This window comes from Diorhabda sublineata, chromosome 5, assembly GCF_026230105.1.
Source record: "Diorhabda sublineata isolate icDioSubl1.1 chromosome 5, icDioSubl1.1, whole genome shotgun sequence".
Lineage (NCBI taxonomy): Eukaryota > Metazoa > Arthropoda > Insecta > Coleoptera > Chrysomelidae > Diorhabda > Diorhabda sublineata.
The window spans coordinates 19,291,987-19,318,024 of record NC_079478.1 but is presented as its reverse complement, the minus strand read 5'-3'; the positions used below and the strand labels follow the sequence as shown (position 1 = coordinate 19,318,024).

Below are 26,038 nucleotides of genomic sequence, written 5' to 3'. Positions count from 1 at the left end.
AAATCAAAATTAAAGGCAATATTGATCGTTTTTTTCGACATTAACGGTATCCTGATGACTAAATGGGTTCCAGAGGATCAGACTGACAACCAGACTTACTATTTGTCAGTTTTGGCAACACTGCGAGAACGATTTCGTAAAATACGGCCCGATTTTGCACTAGGATAACTGTGAAGCAGTATTTGCCTAGTAAGCGCACTCCAGTGTTTGAACATCCGCCGTACTCACCAGATTTAACACTGTGCAACTTTTTTTGTTTCAGAAGATGAAATCTACTTTGAAAGAGACCCGATTTGAGTCGATGGAAGCGGTAAAGCAAAAAACTAAGCTCCTAAAAGCACTCACCAAAGAAGACTTCCAGCACTGCTTCGATCAACAGAAAAAACGTATAGAAAGGTGTATCGAGGGAGGGGAGTATATTGAAGGGGAGCATTAGAATGTAGAATATTTTTTATAATAAAACCCTTTTTCGTAATCAGTTTTGTTATTTAATACCCAGACCTCGTATAAAAATACTGACGAAGCAGGCGGCATCACCCACATTAAGATTATCTAGTAGCTTGAATTACTTTAGTTTCGCGAATTATATATTAAAACTTTGAATTTGGATTTTTAAAAACAAAAATTACAATTACAATATATGTTTATTAAGCAACGTTAGAACAAAGAATGAATTATTAAAAGAAATGCAGTTTTTATTATCTTCCATGTTTCCGCGAAGTCATCACATTTATTATATGTTATCAGCTGTTACTTCATATGTAACTCCTCCCCTCTAAGATGAGAACAATACGGAGTGGTGTTCGATTTTGGACTCTTCTGGGTACTCTTCTATTGAATTTTCTTTCTTTTTCTGGTTTTTGCAGCATTTTTGCAGGATTTTCTTGATTTTCTTCTTAAAAACCCATCCCAGTATAAATAAAATTATGGCTAGTAAAGATAAACTACCAGAAATTTTGGGATAGTGGTTGGATATTGGTATTTTTAGTGGTATAAGTTGATTCGTCATTCTACTTATTTCTTGAATGTCTTCTAAATTGATTTTTTCCATTTTGGGTGTTTCGTATTCTGCAATCGTATCGTATTCTTCCGTAATTGGTTTGGGAAGAAGTAGTGGTTTTCCTCGTTGTATTTTGGCGTCGTTGAAGAATTTTTTTGCGTTGATTTCTATTTGACATGACTTTGGTATTTTTATTAGTGTAGGTTTTTTTACTTCTAGATATTTGTCTGTGTTGCATTTGGAAAAAACTTTTTCCGTTTTTGCTGGAATGATAATTATCTCGTCTTGTGTGATTTGTTCAGTAAGTGATTCTTCTAATTTTGAATTTATTTTTTGGCAACCTTTAGTCGACTGGTTTTCGAGGAGCTGCAGGGTGCAATTGTCGTTAGGAGAGTGGTCTTCGATGCAGAAATATACATTTTCTAGTAGTGGACAGATTTCTTCTATAAATTGATTATTCGAGTTGTTTCGTGCCAGATAGGAGTATTTTAGGGAGAATATTTGGTTGTTTTGAATGATGGGGAAGAGGTGATATAATTTAAGGACTTCGGCTTTGATAATTGGTATATGTATAGCAAAAATTAATTTATTTTTAGCAACCGAAACTTGAGTGCCTAAAAATTGGTAGTATATTAGAATGTTTTTAAATTTTGTAATTTGGTTGTCGGGGTAAATTTTCCTTAAATATTCTAGCGTTTTTTGTAACTCTTGACTAGGGATAATAGAAGGATGAAGTGTGTTTAGTTTTGCGAAAGCTATGGAGTCTTCCAAATTATCTAAGAATGTGATAATATTTTGACAGTCTAAATTTATTTGTGAAATGATTGCTTGAAAGGTTAAATACTCGTGTGATTCAGTGATTGATTTTTGTACGCTGATTTGAAATTTTTCGAGAGAAGCTGCAAATTTTTCTTGATTTTTTGATAAGGTGTGAATTGTTACATTGTAATTTCTTATAAGATTCTTGGAAAGTGAACTTTGTAAGTTTATTTCCGTAATCATGTTTTGTTGGTTTGTTTCTAGAATTTTTATTGCGTTATCATATTTATTACCGTCATCGGTATCAAGTGTACCAAACAACCATTTTTGTAGTTGACCGACCCCGTCAAAGAAACTTCTTTTATTACGTATATGAGGTTGTAAATTATCAAGTTTCGTACGTGTAATTTTGATGAGAAATTCTGTTCTCAACAACATGTCTTGAGATAAGGCATGATATGAGATTTCATTAGTTGCATTTCTCACTTCTAAATTATTTTTTATAATGAAAAAATGTTTTTCAATGTTGAACAATTGCTTAATAATAGGTTCTAAATTTAAATAATGTATAAAGGTATGTTTACTATATATGAGACGGGAGTCTCCTAATTGTATCGGTAGTAAAGGATTATCGATAGTAGTTAGGTCTATGTCTTCCGTAGCGTTACTCTTGTGCAGTTTTTGTATTGCCAGAAGAGCTAGGAATATTATTTTCATCTGCCCCATATTCCTGAAAAATTTGTTTTTTATTAGTTTTGGGTTTTCTTGCACTTGCTTTGTGATAAATGTTTTTATCTGTTATTAATTTATTTTTTGTCTGAGCTAATATTTTCAATTTTTCGAATTTTGGAAGTTTTTTGTTTCTTGTTTTTGTACGAATATAGGCTACTTTTTCGTTTTTGTAGTCAGGGGCTTCGGTGCGCTTTTCGTTCCTATCATTAATAATCTTTTCTTTTATGGTTTTATTAGTCTCTGTTATATTTTCGTAAAGTCTTGTGGTTGCTTGTTTATGAGCTTGTACATAGTCTGATATTATTATGTGATCATTAAGGTTAAAAGGGTTTGTTTCATTTATGTGTCCCTTTATTACCTCGAACGGTGTATATTTGGTGACACTATGAATTGAGTTGTTATACCCAAGTATGGCCCGTTTTATCAATTGATCTGATGTGAGATTGTTCTCTTAAACATCGTACATGTTCAATCAGTGTGGAATGAAACCTCTCCACGGGGCTATTTGAATTGCTGTTTCTAGCAGTTGTGAAGTGAAGTTCAATTTTGTAAAGTTTTCAAGATCTTTATTCTTAAATTCCGTACCCGAATCTGCTGTTATTTTTATGGGCAATCCATGGTGTGTTATAAAATTAAATAGGCATTCTACTATAGATATTCCGTTTACAGCTGATAAAGGATAGGCTTGGCCGTATCGAGAAAATGTATCTATTACGGTTAAGTAAGTGTTTCCTGAAATTTGAAAACAGTCAATATGAATATGTTGAAAAGGACGCGAAGTAGTTGGTGTTAGGTTAAATTTTACTACTGGTGGGTTTCGATCGTATTTGTTTTTTTGACAAATTTCGCAATTATTCACGTATTCTACAATGTCATCGGACATTTTTGGCCAATAAAATCGTTTACCAAGTGCTATTTTCATTTCGTTAATACCGCGGTGGCAAGTTTTAGTTTCATGATAAAATTTGAGTTTCTCTTCTTGTGCTTCTTTAGTTTGTAAATCCTCTAAAACGGTGTTACTTTGTGTAATTTTGAAAGCAGAATTTTTGAAGTACGATTGCATCGTAGTCGTGAATATTCTAGGTAAATCGCGGTGTTTGAAATAAATAGCGTATCTTTTGTTTGGGGCGATGTGTTCTTTTACGAAATTTATTATATGGAAGGAGGAAATTTTTGAAGGTAGTGTAACATATAATCTAGTATTGTCGAAAATTTTGGCAGTTTTACATTTGATACTCTCTCGGTAATTGGAATAGAAAAGATAGGATTCTCTCTCGACGTATGTTGAGTTTCAATGTCAGATTCTGAGTTTGAATCTTGAGGTCTATCTGATTCTTTTTGTATGTCTCGAACTATATTTGTTTCTTGATTTACGGTGTCAGTGGGTCTTATATTATTCAGTATTTCCTCGAGGTCAGGGCTAGAGAGTGGAGGAATTTCGTCAGGATTTTGTAGGAAGTTTTCTATTATTTCGTCCGCATCCCCTACGTTATTTATTATTGATTCATTATCCATAGCATTCAATTCTATGTATGGATTTCTACTTAGGGCATCTGCGGCTGAGTTCGACGATCCTTTTTTATATTTGATGACGTAGTCGTACTCTTCTAATTTCAATCTCCATCTGACTAACATAGAATTTGGGTCTTTCATGGAGAAGAGCCATCGCAGTGGCTTGTGGTCTGAATATATTGTGAATTTTCGGCCGAAAAGGTATGGGCGAAAGTATTTGCAGCTCCATACTATTGCTAGGAGTTCTTTCTGAATCGTTGAATAGTTTTTTTCGGCTGGATTGAAAGTCCTTGATGCATAGCATATAGCGTGGTTATTTTGTGAAAGAACTGCTCCTATTGCGTAGTTGGAACTATCTGTAGTTACTTCAAATTCTTTATCGAAATCCGGATAAATTAAAACTGGTTCAGACGTTAAAATATTTTTACATGTTTCAAAACAATCTATAAATTCTTTTGTATGTATTACTTTTTCGTTTTTCTTCAGGCATTTAGTCATGGGTTTTGTGATTTTAGCAAAATTTTTTATAAATTTACGGTAGTATCCTAATAATCCTAGAAAAGATTTTATTTCTTTTTGTGTTTTTGGTAAGGGAAAGTTCTTAATAGCTGAGATTTTTTTTGGATTGGGTTTTATCCCGTCTGTTGTTACTATATGACCTAGAAATTCTACCTCTTTTCGTAGGAATTCTGATTTGTCTAATTGAATTTTAAGTTTCGCTTCGCGTAGTTTCGAAAAAACAAGTTTTAAATTTTGAAGGTGTTCTTGAAGTCCGGTACTGAATATTATTATGTCGTCCATATAGACCATACACACTTTATTTTGGAGATCTTTTAAAATTTCATCCATAACACGTTGAAAGGTGGATGGCGAGTTTCTTAACCCAAACGGCATTCTTAGAAACTCATAATGGCCGTTATCGACAGTAAAAGCTGTTTTTGGTATGGAATTTTTGTCCATTTGGATTTGATAAAAACCAGCTCAAAGGTCAATAGCTGAAAAATAGTTTGATCTTCCCAGTTTGTCGAGAATCGAATTAATATTTGGTATCGGATATCGATCTGGGATCGTTTTTTCGTTGAGTTTCCGATAATCGATGACTAGACGATATTTTTGTTTCCCCGATTGGTCTTCTTTTTTATTTACTATCCAAATAGGGGATGACCATGGTGAAGTTGAGGGCCGTATTATGCCTTTATCCAGCATTTCATCTATCTGGTTATTTATTTCTTGTTTATGAATATGGGGATATCTGTACGATTTACAATGTATAGGAATTTCGTCGGTCGTTTTAATTTCGTGTTTTGTTCTTGCCGTGAAGGATAATTTATCACCCGGTTTAAAGAAGATGTCTGAAAATTTTCGAATAAGCTTTAAGATTTCAGCTTTTTCTTCCGCGTTCATATGGTTTGTCCTAATTAATTGTGATATATCGATATGTTTTTTTGATTTATTATTGTCTTCGTTATTTAAATTTAGAAACGAATTAACATTAAAGGTATCATAACTAGTTTTTTCAAATGACTCTACCTCTAAAGGTTCTTTAATATTAACTGAAATTGTTTGATCTGTTTTGTTTTGGATTTCTACAAGAGCAAATCCGTTTCTGGCATCAGTCAAAATTTGCGGTATATATAATGGTCCTATTTTGCCTTCATTTATCAATATTTCTCCATTAAAAATAGAAACAGGTAACTTCTTTAGAATTTTTTGTTGTGGTTCTACTGAGAATAATATATTTGAGTTTTCTTTCCGTTTATATCTGAGAGGTATCTCAGTATTTGGTCCTATTAATTTGTTATTTATAAGATCAATATTAAAGTTCATATTTCTTAAATCATTTAGTCCTATAATACCATCGAAATATTCGTGGAAATCAAATAATAAAAAGGAGATGAAATAGTTTGGATTCTGAAATTCAGGAAATGCTCTAAGTGTTGATTGATATACAATATCTCGACTACCCAAAGCTGTCTTAATTTGTGCATTGATTCGATTAACGGAATTTGGATAAGTTTTTTCTATAATATCAGGTTTAATAATTGAACGTGAACTACCGGTATCTATAAGTAATTTTAATTTGGGATTATTAATTTCTATGTAAGGTAATGCGTTTTCTGTTGAAATGTTAATTTCTACTAAGGTATTCCTTGTTGTTGGCTCGTTTGGATAAAATTTTCATTTTCTGTCTTGTCATAGTTATAATACATTTGATTTTGGTCATTATCGTCCGTATTTTGGTTCTGATAGTAATGTTGTTCGTCTGATTGGTCGTAATCGTTTGTGAATAGCTCTTCGGAAGTAAAATTTGAATTCTGTCCAGAATTTCGAAATTGTTGATTTCGATTGTAATTGTTATTATTTGGCCATCTTTGTCTTTGTGATAATGTGGAAGAATTTCTTGAAGTCGTTGACATAGGTGTTGGTTTAGGAAGTTGGTGCATGGGTTTTTGGTTTGGTCTGAAAACGTTTTGTGGAGGTCCAAATACTTGTTTGTTCGTCGGGTATTGTCTGGGGGGCATTTGTCTAGGTTGGATGTTAATAGGTTGACTGGGGAATTGATTAACTGGTTTATTATTGTCAACGGGATGATAGGGTTGTTGGAAAGAGGGTTGTGTTTGGTTTTCAGGATAGTATCTTGGTTGTGAATAAGGTTGTCGATAATTACTATTAAATCTGGACGTCGTTGCTCGGTTATTGTCATTTAGATTGCCATATAATTTTTCAAATTCGTTCAGATAGGCCATTGCATCTTCCAGTGAGGCTGGATTTTTAAGATGCAAGTTATTTCTTAAGGTACCACTACAACCTGCTATAAAGGTACTAAGTGCAGTTTTATCATAATGGTTTATTTGGCACACTTTCTCCGCGTTAGTTATGTTAGGATTATTACTAATTTTCTGCGCTATACTACTTCTTAATAATTGAATTCGGCTTCCAAAGTTCATCAATGGTTCGTTCCTAAATGGTTTCATTCTAGTGAGTTCTTGTACTAAACAGTCAATATTTCTACGATCAGCGAAACACTGAATCAGGGCTTCTTTCAATCTCGGCCAATCTGTTAACTCAGCACGATTACCTACTAATATTTCTGCTTTATCTATAAGTTTTTCTTGAACTGATTGGAATATGTGTTTAGATAATTGTGCATCATTAAATTGCCGATAATCATTAATAAGGTCTTCACACCTAATTAGAAATTTATTTAACGTGTTACTGTTACCGTCATACGGTTTAATATTATCAATTCTAGACTTTAAAAGATCCCAGTTCATCTCAGGCATATTTAAAGTTGAATTTATTGATTTGAAAGAATTAGTGAATTGTTTATTAATATTCCGTTGAGTGTGATTATTATTTTTGTTATCTAATTCTTTGAAATTCCGTTAATTATTTCATCAATATCGCTCATGAAAATAATTTAAAATTAATTATTATAATAAGCAATTTATTCGCAATGAGCAAAATTTATCTATCTTTACCAAAATCCTTATACAGAGGGGTTTGGAAAGGTAAAAAGGAAAAGGCACTTACAGATTGTTCGTCGATTCGAGCGCTCTGCTTTCCTGCTCCTTTTCTTGATTCCCTGCTCCTGTTGCCACAACTTCGAAAGTTTTTAAGTTCGTAATACGCACTTAAGGTGTAGAAACTCCAAGGTCCCGAATTTCACTTCCGGCACAATGCGAAACTGTTCACTTCCGAAACCCGTGCGTATCCTACTGACTGCGCCAATTATATATTAAAACTTCGAATTTGGATTTTTAAAAACAAAAATTACAATTACAATATATGTTTATTAAGCAACGTTAGAACAAAGAATGAATTATTAAAAGAAATGCGGTTTTTATTATCTTCCATGTTTCCGCGAAGTCATCACATTTATTATATGTTATCAGCTGTTACTCCATATTTTGAAGTGAAATATTGTAAAAGTTAGGATTCTTAGCGTTCTAGGCTTAATTCATATTCTTTAATATATTATTAATTTATTAATTACAGTCTTATGGTGATAAATCAATTCAACTACGAATGAAGAAACGACCAAAATAAATTGTTATATTTCGATTTTTATTTCATTATCTGTGTAGAATATTTACAATTAGTAATGAATAACCCTGTATTTATGTTGATAATTTACCTTTGATTACAGCCTCTGAAAACGCACTTGCATCTTGTATAATTGGTTGGTTACGATTTAAAAATATTAAATCTTTTCCAGTTCGTATGGCCAACCCTGTTTTTAGTCCCCGGGGTACAAACGCTGCATCACCTTTTAAAATAATATGATGATCGAGAAATCAATTTTGTCATATAATTAATTCATCATACCATCGAAAACTTCCCATTCTCTATATCTAATTGGTCCCGTTGAATTCTTTCTAATTTTATGTTCTATCACCCCTCTTCTACCAATTGTATAAAATGTGGATGGTACTACTGATTCTTGGATAATATCTTGATTTTCCATGTTATACATCAACTGAAAAATACAATTTTCATATTTAAGTCATATTTCAATATATAAAAATAGTTAGATCTTTACGAAATGTAATCTTATGTTCTAAGTTGCTCAAGTTGTTATTTTGTTAAGGAACTAAATTTGACCATTTGACCAAATCTATCAAATATTGAGATGAGAATGTTAAAAAATGGAGATCATCACAAGATAAGCATAAAAGTTGCCAAAACAATTTTTGAAACGATTGCTATTCCCAAATCTTAATATAGGAATGTGAGTACTAACATTCGCACATTTAATAATACTCAGGTGACATTTTATAATGATAAATAAAATATTTTTCCTGGAAAAGGTAAGGCGGCCCCTAGACAATCAATTTATTAATTTTATTGCCCAATATTACGAATTGTGCAATATTATTGACTGTTTAGGTTTAATATTGAAGATTGCACAATGATTGAACGAAAGTTTGAGTGAGCTTAATTTTTATTGCACCATGTTTTTCCATTGCATCGTATAGGGTCAGTATTGCGCATAATGACGGGAAAAGAGAATTAAAAAGTTAAGAAAAGAGTTTTTCGTCGAATTTATCCAATTGTACAGAGAATTGCCACATTTGTGACGTGATGCTTACGAAATATTGTTGTCTAAATACAAAGAGGCAAGCGAGTTTCCACGGGCAAGCAAAAATGATGTGAAGAAAAAATTCAATTCTTTGAGAACTAACTACCGGAGGGAGCTTAAGAAACATCTCTAGTCGATAAAATCCGGATCTAGTACAGACAACATTATATTCCAAACTACTTTGTCTTCTAGTAGATATTGAAACTGTTCCAAGTTCAGTCGTACAAAACTTTTGTCTGCTTCATCAGATATCATCAAATCTTTTAAAAGATTTTCGCGAGTGTATTTCCTCCTTTTCTTGAACTAATCTCTCGACTATCGACGTGTTCAGCAGCTAAATCTTGTTCGGACATGTTGCTTTACGCACAGTGTACACGGAATCAACAGTATTCTTTGACTAAACAGGAAAACATTGCCCAGCAGTTCGTTTATTGTGCAATTTAATTGATCGTTTGAATTTGAAGCGCCTTTCAATCTTATTGTACAATACAATATATTGTACAATGTTATTGTAGGGTCTATGGGCCGCCTAATAGTGAGTCATTCTCGGATTAATCGCTAATACATTTCACCCAGAATCAGAATAACTTATGAGAACATCAAGATTTCAAGCAATGTTGATTATATTTCGATATTCCTGACATTGTACAAAGTACACCTTTGGTGGGAAACATATCCTACTGAAAGAATTAGTTCTTCTCCTGTCCGGTATTCAAGGCATTACCAAGAATCAAGTAAATATGTAAATTAGAATTATTTAATGCAAATATTATTTACGAAATATCTAAAGATCTTATTCAATATGTGATTGGCGCTGATTCAATAATATGTTTGAATATTGTCTGGAGCGCCATTATTACATTGGTCTAATAACGAAAGATGATTTTAACTCACCTCAAGTCCTTCGTTATTAAATATCCATATGTTGACACCCTCAATGGAATCACATTTGTTTTTATGATTTCCGCGTGTAACTAAAAAGAGAACGTCCTCATCAACAACTGTAACTATCTGTTCAAATTGACCACTGGTAACGTTTGTAAAAAGTGGAATAAATCTAGTTCCATTAAACACGTATATATCTGTCATACAATTTTCATGATTCACTAAGAGGTAGTGAAAGCTATTGTAAATGAAATCATGAACCAATTTAATTTTACTCGGAAAACTAAATCTTTGAAATTCTTCAAAATATTTTAGCTTGTATATTTGCGATTTGGCTTTACCATATAAGAATGTAGCATCTTTACAAATGTTTGTGTAATCCTCCTAAAACATTAATATTGTAATTATTTATGAAAAAAATTCATACCAAATCCAATATATAAGTTCACGTATAAGTTTAAACTATATTTGATGGAGAATAATATTAATGATCAGAGCTTGGCGGGAACAAATAATTTTTTTTTATATTTTTTTCCTAAATCGTTTGTACGTCATTTGCTCTTGATTGTTCGATTAAATTTGATCTTTGTTCGAAATTCATAATCATAATCAATTATGAGTTTTTTTATTTTTCTACTCAATCTTAGTCAGTTATTGTTTGTTCGGTTAAAAAATATGTTTATTCGATCGTTTTATTCTTAATAATTAATTTTAATTTTAAACTGACCGAGATTGGATAGAATAATAAAAAAAACTCATAATTAATTACCTTAAGAGCTAGGTTAAGGCCAAAATTTAAATAATAATTAATAAAAAAAAAGAATTTCGAACAAACATCAAATGTGATCGAACAATCAAGAGCTAACGATTTAACAAAAAAAGTAAAAAAAAATATTTGTCCCCGCCAACTTAAAAGAGCTATTGATCAGCAAAATATGAATGGAAAGATGTATATTCTAATTTTCGGCGACTATTGATTAATTGAGAAGAAGAAGAGGAAACGTTGGGCGCCAATTGTTACGTATTGAAGTATACGATGTGAACTAAAAAGAGAATAGATTTAATGAAGTTAGTTGTGACATTTATATTGTTTATAAAATTTTGACTTGCCCTGTATCCTAAAAAATATATATCTAATGTCCATTAACAGAGTAGCGATACTGAATAAGCTATTCAGACCCCACTACACCAACACTCACAATTACACTGTCTGACACGTGTTTCGATAATGAAGCTATCGTCTTCAGAGGCTGAAGGTAAACTCCTAACTTCTAACAGTATGAATATCGCCAACGGTTCTAGAAATTCCAACTTAGAGTAGCGATACATGAACTATTAAATGAAGAACACTCTCTCCCTTTTTCGGTGGGTTTTATTGTTTCAATTAATAGTATTTATAATTAGATTTTGCTTAATAAGTCTAAACAGTTGTATTGTCTCGAGGATAATGATCTAGGTAGATCAAATATCAAAAAATCTTTATAAATTGTCCTAAATCTGTCATTTGTGACAGATGCTGAAATACACAATTAGAATTTTAAAAATGTACTAATATTATTTGATTGATTATTAAGATTCATATTAGGTAACGACACCTTATAATGTTGGATTCAAATAAAACTCTAGCTTATTTTAGATTATACCTTTAATCCAATTCAATCCAATATGTTTCCTAACTCGTACTAGATCTTCTATCTTTCGATCAGTACTCATACTTCAGGATTTTTATTTATCTTCGTAACTTTTTGAAATAAAAAATCAATTACCATTGATAATTAAACATTTATTTCAATTTTTGTTTGAATGTTAACAGTAATGGTGCAGCTACCATTACCAGAAACATTTATTGTAGGAATTACTGGATGTACATCTTTATTTTTTATACTGCGTGGTTTTGGTTTAACAAAAGTTTCACCCCCTTGTATCATTCTTTCTATTTTCTTTTTGCTCTCGACGGATTCTTCCACATACTCTTCAGCCACTGATGAACTCTTCCATCCACCATACCTAACCAGCCCCAGCGTTGGTCAACAGAATTGCTTCAGAAGTCCTTCTGAAGCAATATCCGTTTTTCCTTTATGGATGCTCGAGATTAAGCATTTTCTTTATCTGTAGCCTACCAAAAGTGCTTTTAGAGGAAGGTGTTTTCGTAAATTTTTATATTTTCTGAACACATCCAAATATTGCACCGCATTGCTATAGATCTCAATAAAAACCCGTCGACCATTTGTTTCTATGTGATTAATACGGACTATTAACTGAGAACCAGTATCCTCTACATCGTCTATTTATAAAATATAAATGTCTTCTCTTCGACAGCCTCTGGCAATGCCTCCATCATAAATGTTTCAACTTCAACTGATGGATGGTAGTCTTCACTTTGTTGACTTAGAATAACACGATATGTTCGGAATGCTTCGGAAATTTATTATTGCACAATTTTTTAGTTAATTTAAAATTCTAGTTTTTCGTACATAAATACGGTCACTGCATTCCAAGGTCACTGCTACTAAACATTTGCCGGATATTAGCTAATGCAGCGGCGTCCTGGTATTTACGAAAATGATATATCCTTCAATTTCCCGATGATTGCAATATATTTGTTGCACTCCACTCACGATTATCACGATCATAACCTCGGTGATTGCCGTTCCACTCAGTCCAGAGCGTTTTAATCGTAAACCAAATTGAAATGGATTACGAAGCGTTCTGAGAGGAGGGGTAAATAATAACAAATTGCAAAACAGAAAAAAATTTCCCCCGAAAATTGAACGCAGCATTGGAAACTGCGATTTCGTTCTGTGATAGGATCCGCAATCAGCTGATCTACCTGAATCAGGATAGTTTCCGAAGAGTATCGAATTTCTAATAATCAAATATATATTTACCAATATAGTATCTTCAAACTGTGATTTCTTGTTTTTCCTATCTTCCACGTCTATAGAGATTCGAGTCAAATTTAAACCATTAATTGTCCAAAGTTCTTGAACATCATCGAAAAATGTGAGGTTATTCAGATTCCAATCATTACAAATTTGTTGAGTTTCTCTTGAATCAATTTTCAAGCTAGTTGTCTTCCACTTTACTAAATTAACCTCATTAATAAAACCATCGATGGTTATATTCGATTCACTGACTGCTTTTGAGTTGAAATTATAATCTGAAGTAAGTGTTTGATCGGTGTGTGTAGTCACTATTTTCGATGTATTTTTGTTATTGACTAAGCTGACATTCAAATTCTGACGAACCAAGATGATATTATTGAAGACTGTTTTAGTATATATTTCTTGAAGGCTGTTTTTCTGGAATATCAAAAAAATCGTATTAATTGCTTCTTGAAAGATTCTGTTGAATTGTGAACATATTCAAATCGTCAGAATGTATAAGTGATTAACTGAGAATAATTTTTATAACATAAATTAAATATAATAAATGTATGTTCAATGTTAGGTACTACGAAGCTATAAGCTTACGGAGCTAGAAGATGAAATAGCAGGAAACAATTTTTGCGCGGACACGTCACTCGTGAACTGTGTGATGCAGTAATCTGCATTTAGTTGATGGAGATTCATTCCAAGCTGCACAAATTCAGGATACGAAGCTAATGGCGTGAGGAGGGAAAAGTACCACAAGAAGCTACGATCGTTATGCTTTTTTCAAGAACTAATGGGCAAGAATAACCTAAGGATATTGAACTAAACACTGCTGTTTATCAATGGGATCACGATTCCAACAATCCGTGAAGTGGCGAGTAGCCTCTCCATGCCAGGAGCTAGTAATTTGAATGGAGGAAATACCAGCAGGTCATGAACAAAAACTCTAATATCACACTTCCACCCATTTTCATATGGAACGCACCAAATAAGCTTACATCATGCCCAAGAGGCATAAGACACTCTATAAGAAAAGAAACACGCCATTATGGAGCAATAAACTGTTAAAATTTAGAATAGAAGTACGGAAACTCTTTAAAAGGTCTGCCAACAAAAGGCAATTGTACACCAAAAAAATTACCATAGGTATCAAAATGTCTGATGGAAGTTGAACGAAATGGCAAAAGGGAAGCGCATCTTTCCATTTCTACTAACTCTAACAGGGTTTTTGTGGAAATAAAATTGAAAAATTTCGCTACTGCATTTCGAGTATACGGGTCAAACAACATTGGCGAATCGATCCCATGATCTCAAATAGTTGGATTCATTAATGCTTTGAATCTGTATGGAGAGCTGTAGCATATATGTCCGACTCAGCAGGACAAAAGATATTTTTTAGTTGCAATACATGCGCTAATTCTAAGCTAATCAGCTATGCAGTAGATAGACTTGGAAGTTTGCAATGTTATGTCATGAGTGACTGGGACATTTTTGCTGAAAATATTTTTCAAAATTAGCATGAGAATGTCCAACTTTTGACGTGGATTATACAAACTAGAGAATTTTTCATATAAAAATATTATCCCGCCACATCGTAAAAACTGCTTTAATAAATTCAATTATGCTAAATGTTCGAGGATAAATCCCTTGAATATCGGCCAATATTAAGACATAGAATGTGCGCACGAAAAACATGTTTGCTATGTGGAAAATCATGAAATTGGTGATTCTTTGGGTATCTGTGAAAATGGAAGTTTCATAAAAGTAAAAATGTTTTTATTAATTGAAAAGAACACGAGTCATTCTGTGAAAGAGGCATAAAAATATGTATTTGCAGGCTTCTGATTTAGCTCTTTTTGTCCATGGCATTATATAGAATGAACAGTCAGCAGGTTAGATGAAAAGTTCACGTTACAAACAAAAAATTTACGATATACAGTTTAAAATACAAAAGAAAGAACAATGAGAATATAAATGAAACAAAATAAATTAGAACCTGTCACAGAACACAAAATTATCTAAATATACAAATAAAAGAGAGTGTTATGAAGATTGTCCCATTTGAAATTGTACATTGTACTTTTTCGCACTCTTTTGGATGTTATAATTAAACAATTTTAATGGTGGTCGTAGAAAACAATATTAAAATCAGTTGATTATCGAGAAATAATTAGTACTGATTCTGAATCAATTTTCGTAATAAAATATTTTCGTCCAGCAGTCATGTCGAAAATATTGTGGTCTCCTGAACAAAATTAGAAAGTTAATGAAATTTGCGGGGATTGTTTGGGGATGTATAGGGAAGCTAAATCCAAGTTTTCGAATAAATTAGCCTGAGCTCGAGTGGGAGTAGCCGAAAACCCACGATTTTTTCGGACTTTTTGTCTTATAACTACCAAACTATGCATCTTACCGAAAAAAATATTATATACCTTTTCAAAGTAGATGAGAATCGCTATCGCAGACTAACCATAGCTTTGAAGGTCTAATAGGTCCAGAGATACAGCTCTTCAAAATTTGCCAATTTTTTTCAAAAATTTGAAAAATATATGTTTTGGCCGTCTTTTGCACGAAAGGCATATTGGCTAAACTATTGATCCCACGAGAAAGTCATTACAAGTGAAGTTGTAGTGCAGTTATTTCGCTTCAATCTAAGCACAACCGCAACGCTGTAGAACAAACAATTTGCAAGTTATAAGGAAAAATCTAAACATCAACAAAATCCGATTTCTGAAGAAATGAAGCTCTCAATAGTATAGCAGTTATCCTGTACAAAATTGATTAGAAATGTTGGTATATTGTTCGGGGATACCAAGGGAATCCGAGTTTCTTTGACAAAAAAGCCTGCGCTCGATCGGGTGGCCAAAATACCGCGATTTTTTCTGACGTCTTTCGGTGTTTGTCCTATATCTCAAAAACTAGGCATCATAAGGGTTTCTTTTATTCTATTTTCGGAATGAGCATTAAATTCCCTTCAAATTTCACTATTCACATTACTATGCTGACCGTATAATTCCGAAAATGCAGGCATTTCAAAATACGTCAAATTTCTCAAAATTAAAAAATGGTTTGAAATAAGTGCGGTTGATCATAAACGATAGTGATTCTCATCTACTTCAAAAAGGTATACATATAGTATCTTTTTCGGTATGATGCATAGTTTTGGAGTTATAAGCCAAAAACCGAAACAAGTCCGAAAAAATCGTGGTTTTTTGGCCACCCCCACTCGAGCACAGGTTAGATTTCTTCGAAAACTTGGATTTAGCTTCCCTATACATCCCCAAACAATCCCCGAAAATTTCATTAACTTTCTAATTTTGTCTAGGAGACCCCAATATTTTCAACATGACTGCTGGACTGAATTATGAAGCTCTCAGTTTAAGTCATATCTTTTTTTATTCTGACGATCTAAATTTGTTCTCTTGATAATTGTTGGTTTCACGTTCAATATTTTTTTCCGTTTAGTTACCAATAGCTACATAATCTCACCATTATGGTTTTGCTCATTTCCTCAGGTAAATATAAGTTGTTGATTGTTTTTCCCACAAAAATATCTTTGAGAAGTTTCAGCTTGATAAATTCCATCTTTTCAATGGTTTGATTCGTTTTCAATGGAACCAATCTCTTCATGTCTATTCCACTAACAAAATCTGTTATCAAGTTATCATTAATGTATACGTGTTCGAAAATGTAGTGATCTGTAAGTGAAAATTATTTATATGTATTGGAAAAGACCTAAAATTCAACCAATAAAAATTCAAAACAATGTGTGTAGCGACAAGAATCAATAAACTCTATATTTATATCGTGTGTCAATTCGAATATTCAATTTAGAATCTTATGAATTTGATAATTTTTTTAGAAGAAAAAACATATACACCGATATCCTTAATAAAATATTGTCAGTTATTTATAATATGGTTAGATTAGGTTAGGTATATACACAATTTTACATTGTATATTGACTTTAATTTCAGTCCCCGATGATGAATATACAAGTACTCGAAAGCTAGGAATTTATACAAACACTTTGTGTGTTTGATTTGATTCCCACAACTGAAAAGTTTTTAGTAGTATGACCATCGGTTTCAAATATTCCAACTTAGTTAAATATTCTTTATATTAGACGAAATGAAATATTCCAAGTATCTCGTATTAATCTCTTCATAAGATTGTGGAACAGGTGTAGAGTCAATTAAATTATTATTTCGTTGTGTTACATAATTGGAGTGTTAGCATTAAAATGAAACTAGTTGTATTCCCTATGATAATAATCATTTTCTATATGAAATTTTTTTTAATTATGACATAAATCAATACATACCTCGAATTAGTCCTTTGTCTAAAGAAATGCCTCTATCAATCCAATTACTCACATTCAACCCACCTATAGTATGAGCACCTACATTCTCATCTACAGTTAGTTTTTCTTGAACAAGGACCGTTTTTGAAAATACTACTTTGCTGTTTATATCTGTGTCCATACTTGTTAGAACAATATTGGAGACGACATCATTGAATTTTATGTAATTAAAATTATTCTTGATAGCTAAATTTCCAGCAATCGAAACCTATGAATATTTTAGTAGCTTTTTAATATTGATCCATTCACTGATAATGTTTACTAGGCAGTTAAATCAACAAAATTTCTATATTTTCTATGTAGATACGAAGATATATTGAAAAATTCTTAGTCTACTATAGATCCAAACAAAATTTCAATGTCAAAATATTTTATTACTCAGCATATTTTCCTCTTAATTGGATACATTTATTACAGCGAACCTGCAACGTCTCTAAACCTTTCAAAAAAAATGTTTCTTCTTGCTCTGCAAACCAGACCTCCATAGCTTTTATTACCTCTTCGTTGGAAGAAAATTTACGACCTTTTAAACTTTTTTCAGTTGAGGAGAGATGATAGTCGGACGGAGCCAAATCTGATGAATAAGGGAGGTGTTCTAGTAATTCCACCCCTAAATCACGAATTTTTTGCATGGCAACATGAGATTTTTGTGCAGGAGCGTTGTCCTGCAAAACAACACACCTTTGGATAGCTTTTCGCGTCTTTTCTCTTCGATTTTTTCCGTTTTCCGTAGAGTGGTCAGTAATATTGAATAGTAGTCTCCAGTTATTGTTCAACCCTTAACCAAAAAATCAATCAAGGCAATCCCAAAAAACTGAAGCAAGACTTTTCCAGCAGATCTAGGTCTAGGCTAACTAGATATCAAACATCCTCGTATGAACTGAGCAACACAGGATATTATTTTGCAATGCAATAATTTCCGAAGCCAATAAGGTGTATTTCAAGTAATCGTGGAGTAAGCGTTTAATCGAATACAGAATTCAGTATTTTAACATTCTGATCTGATTGTTGACTATTATAAATAAAAAAAATAATTAGAAACACTCACGCGCTCTTTGAAAATTGTGTAATTCCTAAAAGTTATATCCTTATTCCTGAAAGCAATATCTTTAAAAACTTCCAGGATATCTTTGTTATTTATTTTCCCAAATATCTTTAATGATTCAATGTAAGGTAACCTTCTGAATATTACATCGCCTACAAAATAGTGAACCAGGATTGGATTACAAATTGTACCAACCATAATTCACCCTTGAATAATCATTAATTACTCACTTTTAAGATAATAATTGCCGTTAGATACAAGAATATATTCTAAAACAACTGGTACTGGTACATCGTTCATATTTTCGTTGACAACTACTCGGTTTAGATTAACATCTCCTTCAATTTGTATGGGACCCATTATTGTTTGGTTGTACTCCTTTGTTAATATGTATTCCAAAAAAATGTTGTTAAGGCGTTTAGTTTCTATTAGCTTCATGACATTAATACCACTCTGAAATGTTTTATTACCAGAAAATGCAACATCTGTTTCATTTTTGAAGACGATCTGTTTTACATAGTTATCCCATTCCACAAAACTTAATTCAAAGATTTCAATCGTTGGCACGTAGATGTCATTCTAAAATAATTTTTCAGTAAGATGAAGCGTATGCTGAGAAAAGAATGAAAATAAAAAATTTTAAGAAATCTTAAAAATTACATTGTTAATATACAATATTAATCTTTGGTTGGTAATATAGTCGATACTATTTAATCAGACCCAGTGATTGGTATTTCCAATCGCGGTTTCTTATATACTTTCATAATAAATAGTGGTTGTCCCAATTCAGAGATAGGCGACTTAGTTAATTTTGTTAAATGGCGATACTAAAGACTGATTTTCTTTGCAGGTTTCTTTTTGGCAACACTGTTTTTGACAGATCACGCCAGTTAAATTTCGAAAGTAAAAATTTACTTTTTAAAAAACTTTATTTACCTACTTGATGACTACAACAATAGGTGATAGAATGAAGACTAACTGTATCAATCAATTAAGAAAATATTAAATAAATGGAAAAATACTGAATATAAAACATTAAAAAATATTCTCAAGTTCAAGTTTTATGAGAAAACTAGAAATACTGAATACAATTAAATATAAAGAAATAGTAAATAATTGATAACAGGATGTTTCTAAACATGTTTGCTGATAACGTTAAAAAATTATGATCAGGTTTCACTATGAGAAAATAAGTTGTATGAACTGCACTGTCACCACTTTATTATATTGCATTATCGTGTCTTGTGTCATTCTCAAACTTGTTCAATTTGGTCTATAATTTAATCATGAATTGATTCACGAACGAGCAACGCTTGCAAATTATTGAATTTTACTATCAAAATTCATGCTCGGTTAAGAGAGTCCATCGCGCACTTCTTACAATTTATGGGCAGTTTGATCGACCTACTGAGGGACGGAAGCTTGTGACTAAATTTTGAACCCAGTTACCACTATTGGACATTAAACCACTAATACGCAAACGTACAGTGAGAACCGAAGAAAATATTGCGGCTGTATCCTCCGGTATTACTGATGACCGTGAAATATCGATTCGTCGCCGTTCGCATCAATTGGGCCTCTGTTACTCTACTACGTAGGAAAATTTTGCCAAAGAATTTGGGTGCAAAACCTTATAAGATACGGCTGGAGCAAGAATTAAAGCCACACGATCTACCAAAACCTCTAACATTTGGTAAATGGGCGCTGGCAAATTTGGAGGGAGATCCAATTTTTTATCGAAAAATTGTGTTCAGCGATGAAGCTCATTTCTGGTTGAATGGATAGGTCAACAAGCAAAATTGCCGTATCTGGAGTGAAGACCAGCCAAAAGTATTGCAAGAGCTTCGAATGCATCCCGAAAAAGTCACTGTTTACTGTGGATTATGGGCCAGTGGCATTATCTTCAAAAGCGACGATGGCCGTAACACTACTGTGAATGGCGATACGGTGTGATGATTGACGACTTTTTTTGCCCAAAATGGAAGAATTGGTCATGCCTGACATGTTTCAATAAGACGGTGTCACACATCACACGAAACGATGACCAAATTTGGAGCCGCCTTCGGCGAACAGTTCATCTCACGTGATTTAACGCATTCGGGCTATTTCTTGGGGAGCCATGTTAAGGCTAATGTCTACAGGGATAAACCAGCAACGAGTGACGCACTGGAAACCAATATTGAAGCATTTATCCGTGAAATACCGACCAAAATCTGTGCCAAAATTAGACCTTCCGCATGGGCTATCTAAAGCGAAGCCCCGGTCAACATTTCCATGAAATCATCTTCAAACGTTAAATTATACTGATCGTTCTATCGATTCCAATAAAGATTTCATCAATTTTCTTCAAAATTTTTGTGGTTTTTTCCAAAATCAAATCTTATACCTCTTAAAAAATCACTAATTATAAATTCCTACCAAATAAGTGTTAATTTTTTAATAAAATGAAAATAATCCACAGACATGTCTCATTAGTTGCACATTATCATTTGATGAAAAAAAAAATATCTAGATATTAATAGGAAGATTGTATTGATTTGCTTTTCAATATCTTAAAAATTGGTTAACAATTAATTGAAAAATAGCCAAAAATGTATTATGTACCTAACTGAAATTTGACGAATGATTGGATAAAAATATTAAGAATACAAACGAAATTTAGACGTCTAAAATTTGGCGAAAGCGGAATTCGTTTGAGGTTTGTTTTTATATATGTTTTTATAACAACAGCGATTTGTTTACATTATTTTTCTGAACTAATTTTTATTTTTTTTTTGGTGGTTTTTTTCTGGAATTTTTGAGAAATTCGTTTTGGATATATAAACGAGTTTGTTCAGCGGAGATAGTTAGTTTATAATGAATAGACATAGTGAACTGATCTGGAAAATGGGTGGATTGAGGAAATTATGTTCTAGAAAAGACCCATCTTGATTTCATACGAGCAATCATTCCCTGAATTTTGTCGCATGAATTTAGAAACACCCTGTACAACATGATTCATACATCAATGGCTCTAGCCATTCTCAATAAATGTACTTACCTCAAACGTGAGTTCTGTGACGTTTGTATTATTCAAATGATCAAATAAATTGATGGGCATAAAAAAATCTGCTAGTTTTTCATTAACTTTCTCAAATTCGATGGAATCTAATGCTATTAGATCTGGAAAATTTACAAAAATGGTCAATGAAACGTGAATAATGCAATATACAAAAAGATAATGACTATGAAGTAAAGAAAATATTAATGTGGTATTAATCATGCAACATTTTTTTCAAGCTGGTAGAAATCTAAGAAAATATGGTACGATAAAACATCTGACGAAGACAAGATGAAAGGATTATTTGAAAAATTTAATTCAGTTGAAAAAGAGTGGATTTGAAAAAAACGTTTAAGTAACAGTATTACATCAAATATTTCAAGTGTTCAAGAAACTAGGTGATTATATTTTACCAGTTCTATTTAGTCTGTGTATTAAGATACAACTATCAATAGGCCAGAAAAGCTTTTTGGGTTCATTCATTCTGCCAGGCACTCGAAGAAACGTATCAATTTGGGTAAATCATGAAAAACTAAAAAGAATTTGGAGAGATATCATGGAACAAGTGGAAGGGGTACTGCTCTGTTATTGATTGCTGAGAAAGCCAAACCGCTGACAGTTCTGACAGCTACTTCAAAGTCAAAAATTGCTTCTATAAAAGGTGGTAATCAAAGACGATAAACATTCAGCGTACTTCCCAGTTCCATTGGGGAAACCAGCAGAGATCTTGAGAATGTTCGTAACCATTTTTGATGGAAAACTGAAACAGGCTCTACAAGTCTTGAAAGGGGTGTCTTCAAAGTAACCGAATGACAAACGGAAAACGGATAAAGAGAATAATGAGGTAGCATCCTAAAAATAGCTACTTTGGACCTCTGCATCACTCAAATCAACTTTGATCACAGTTTTAACACGAAGAGGCAGCAAATCTGCTAATATATGCACTGAAAAGTCCCCCTTGGTGGACTAAAACACTGTAAGCACTTAAGCTAAAGTTGCCAATGCCATGAGGACAAATATGTACTCACAATTGGTAAACCAGACCACAAATGAGTACAGGGAAACGAGAAGGACACCCAGACGGGATGATTGGAGGTTATTTTACAGTTAAATAGAACAAGGAATGAAAGGACTAGACTTGGTAAGATACTTCTAAGGAACCCACAGGATATACTGGGCCTTCAAGCTAGCTAAATTGGTTTCATCCCGGCGTTCTTCAACGAGTAAACGAAGGTGGTTGTTGGAATTCTAGTCAAACTTGTCCGGACTGGTCTAGCTTTTGGCCAAATATAGATCTGTCATATTGAAGACAGTAGAGAGATATATAGAGATACCTCTCAAACGGCAGCTTGCATGCCTACAAAACTGCGATTTCAAAATAGGCCGTACCAAGACGGCATCTCTATGATGGCCCATATGGGGGCTGGAGGTTTTGATGTGTCAAGATTTTCATAGATATAAAGAGAGTTTCTGCAATACCTCAGATATCTAAGAGCCTAAAGAGGTTCAGGAGCGCCACTGCTTTATACAGCGCAGTAGCATTAATGGCAATACAAAGGATGTACACCTAATCAAATATGATTCTTGAATGCTACAAGGTACTCAGATTGTAGATACAGCCTCAGCTGTCCAGCTCAATGCCATAGAGGAAGACATTATGATACACATCTTCTGCAATGTTCAAGCTCTTATGGACAATAGTAGGATCTTACTTAGTGCAAGAGCCTTGCATCAAAATCGTCAACATTCTCTTCCAATTTTTCAATTCTGAAGAGCCTACATAGGGTAGTGCGAGGGATAGGTATTAGTAGGAAACGGTTAGTCTCTTACATATCGGTTAGATGCATGAGAAATAATAAATAATGGAAAATTTGGAAGAGCTAAAAAGCGAAACTACTAAGTAAAAACTACTAAGTAAAAAAGAACATTAGTAATATGAGAAATCGGAGTGATACTAAAATAGTAAGCTAAAGACATGAAAAAAAGTATTTGATAAACCAAATACAGTCCATAAATTTTGTGACTGTCTAAATATTTAATGACAAATACTGAGATAAAGAAGAAGATCAAAAAGAATATCAAATCTTCACTGAGATTGTTATTAAAAAGGAAAGGAGTAAATTTCGAGAATAAGCACGGATGTAGGACTAACTTATTCGAATATTCAATATTGAAGAACTCACTCGTAACAGATAGGTTCCCACAATTAAGCTTTTCAATCAATTTCTCAATCAAGTCTTCATCATCTAAGATCGCTTCGTTTTTTCTTCCATTAATTTTTGTGAAGGACAAAGAATCTAATCTAGATTCCAAAATATTCATATCAAATTTCACACTCTGGTTCCTGCTTATACTTAAATAATTCTCACTAAGCTTCTCCAAGTCAAATTTTGTTACATTTCCAATAACCTCCCCTAAAACAGTATACGAATAAATATACAGGGTGTCCATTAATTCGACTGCCAACGCTATAGAGGAAATTCCTTGGGTCAAATTATCCCCGCAACGCATCCATGGTATTAAAGTTTTAAAAATAAAATAATTTATTCTTCATAAGTTTCAAATGGAGTGATAGATTGTTATAGAAACTTTTTGATGATTATCAGGTTCTTCTAGCATGAATAGATGATTTCTAATTTTTTCCAGAGGCGTGCAGCAGGGGTCAAGGACACTTTTTCTACCTCTGAATTCTGCGAAACTAGATAAAATGTTATTTTTTTCGAAATTTTGAGTTTTACCATAATTCTTTGCTAAAAAAGTAACAAGTTTACGCTAAAATCCAGCTTTTTCGAGAAAAACATCATTTTTGACCGCTCTTGTCATTATTAATAAAAATATAAAACAGTTTCTACCGAATAAAGTTACATCGATAATTTTGTATTACAAAATGATATCTGTTCGTTAAACTATACGTTTTCTTCGCAAAGAATATTATCTTCTACTATGTTATTCCCGTTTACGGAAAATTCTTAATTTACATTAATACCATTCAGATAAAAATTTCACACAAACAAAATGAAGAAGTAATCTCAAATTTTCTTTAAACACGCCTTGACCTTTCGCACCGATAACATTAAAAAGTACTTGTTCTCATTTTCCAATAAGTGCAACAAAGTTATTCATTGTTAAGGGGTTAAAAAAATAAAACGTAAAATTATTTGATTTTTGCTGGAGTTGCTCCTTTAGTTTTCAGATATGGCAACACTGATGCGAATATGTCAAATCTGATATTATAAAATGTAACATTTTTATTGGTAAACTTAGAACAAGTTGTCATATGAGTGCTATTTGCATGATTTATTATGACTTTCTACGTGGATTAGACTAACAGCAGTGTGCCGATCAACAAGCTTCACTATTGGGGATGAAACATCATCTAAGGTAGGGTGACCATTCGTACTGATTTTACCAGTATAGTACTGGTTTTCAAGAAATAAGTCCTGGTTAGTCATTAAACAAAACTAGTACATGAAAAGTACTGGTTAGAAAACATTAAAACAATAAATGTAATAAAATGAAAATAATAAAACTAGAACTGGCTACCCTGATAATTCTATATGATATGGTGTCGCATGAGTAGGACCGCCACGATATCTTAAAGTCAGTGGTGTTTTGATGTACTAACTACTGTGATGTACCTATATTATTATTATCTCGGCGGCAAAACGACGAAAGTTTGTATTTAATGATGATTTAAAATTAAAATATACATTTATTAAAGAAAGTAATAATATTGATCCTAGTGAAGTATATTGTGAAAAATGTAGAAGTACGTTTTCTATTGCAAATTGTGGAAAAAGTGACATCGAAAACCACATAAAAACAGTTAAACACAAACGAGCAGTGTCAGCAGCAATTGCAAGTTCGAGTATGACATCATAGTTTAAGAAAAAAGAATTTAAAACTACCGAGAAGAAAATAGGTTTATGGACATATCATACAGTTATGCATAATCAATCTTTTCGATCAATGGACTGTACCTGTAAACTTATCAAGGTATGTTTCGATGGTAAATTCACATGCCCTTGGACCAAATGTTGAGCTATAATCACCGATGTACTTGTCCCTTATGCAAATGAAATATTGGCTAAAGATTTGAGAAACGTAAGTTTTATATCAGTATATTCAGACACGTCAAATCACAAAGAAATTAAACTTATTTCTTCACTTGTTAAATATTTTTCATACAAGAATGGAATACAGGTAAAAATTATTGGAGTAAAGGATTTTCCAGGAGAAGCGTCTGACATATTTACCGAATATATTGTAAAGCTCTTAAAAAAATATAACACTAGCTTTGGAGTCATGGGAAGAGCCGGGAAAAATATTTTCACCAAGCTAAAAGCTACTTTGGACGTACGGCAGCTTATGGGAATTTGTTGCTCAGCGCATATTTTAAATATGCATATCTGAAATATTTCCTGCATTAAAATTAAAAATTATTTTGAAAATCCCGAAACCGAATCTTGGCTTTTCTTTCTCCATAATGTGTCGTCGATGTTTCATAACACGGTTTTAAAGATAAAAGGACAGGATACGAGATGTGGCTAGTAAATAACGAGACTGCGTGCCTAGAGGGTACCCTAAATGGGTGAAGTAAGAATCGAATAGTGCGTTGGGTGTCTACATATCTTGTCTATGCACGTCCCAAAACACGTTTCAGTCACTATTATAGTATTTGTGCAGTAGCGGTTTGAAACGAACGTGTTTTCTTTTCGTGCCGAAAACCATGTGTGACCAAAACAG

At 32.8% G+C, this 26,038-nt stretch overlaps 1 protein-coding gene across 1 annotated transcript in view; it reads right to left on the bottom strand.

Moving 5' to 3' along the window:
- LOC130443813 (uncharacterized) overlaps nucleotides 1-26,038 on the bottom strand; it is a 65,548-nt gene that overhangs the window by 6,789 nt on the left and 32,721 nt on the right. Inside the window, exons 14-23 of the mRNA XM_056778664.1 lie at nucleotides 23,476-23,706; nucleotides 21,293-21,414; nucleotides 18,483-18,831; nucleotides 18,256-18,404; nucleotides 17,169-17,415; nucleotides 16,334-16,542; nucleotides 12,860-13,273; nucleotides 9,981-10,355; nucleotides 8,333-8,483; nucleotides 8,142-8,273 (exon numbers count right to left, since the gene is read on the bottom strand). Coding sequence (XP_056634642.1) covers nucleotides 8,142-8,273; nucleotides 8,333-8,483; nucleotides 9,981-10,355; nucleotides 12,860-13,273; nucleotides 16,334-16,542; nucleotides 17,169-17,415; nucleotides 18,256-18,404; nucleotides 18,483-18,831; nucleotides 21,293-21,414; nucleotides 23,476-23,706 — 2,379 coding nt within the window. The remainder of the gene's footprint in view (nucleotides 1-8,141; nucleotides 8,274-8,332; nucleotides 8,484-9,980; nucleotides 10,356-12,859; nucleotides 13,274-16,333; nucleotides 16,543-17,168; nucleotides 17,416-18,255; nucleotides 18,405-18,482; nucleotides 18,832-21,292; nucleotides 21,415-23,475; nucleotides 23,707-26,038) is intronic.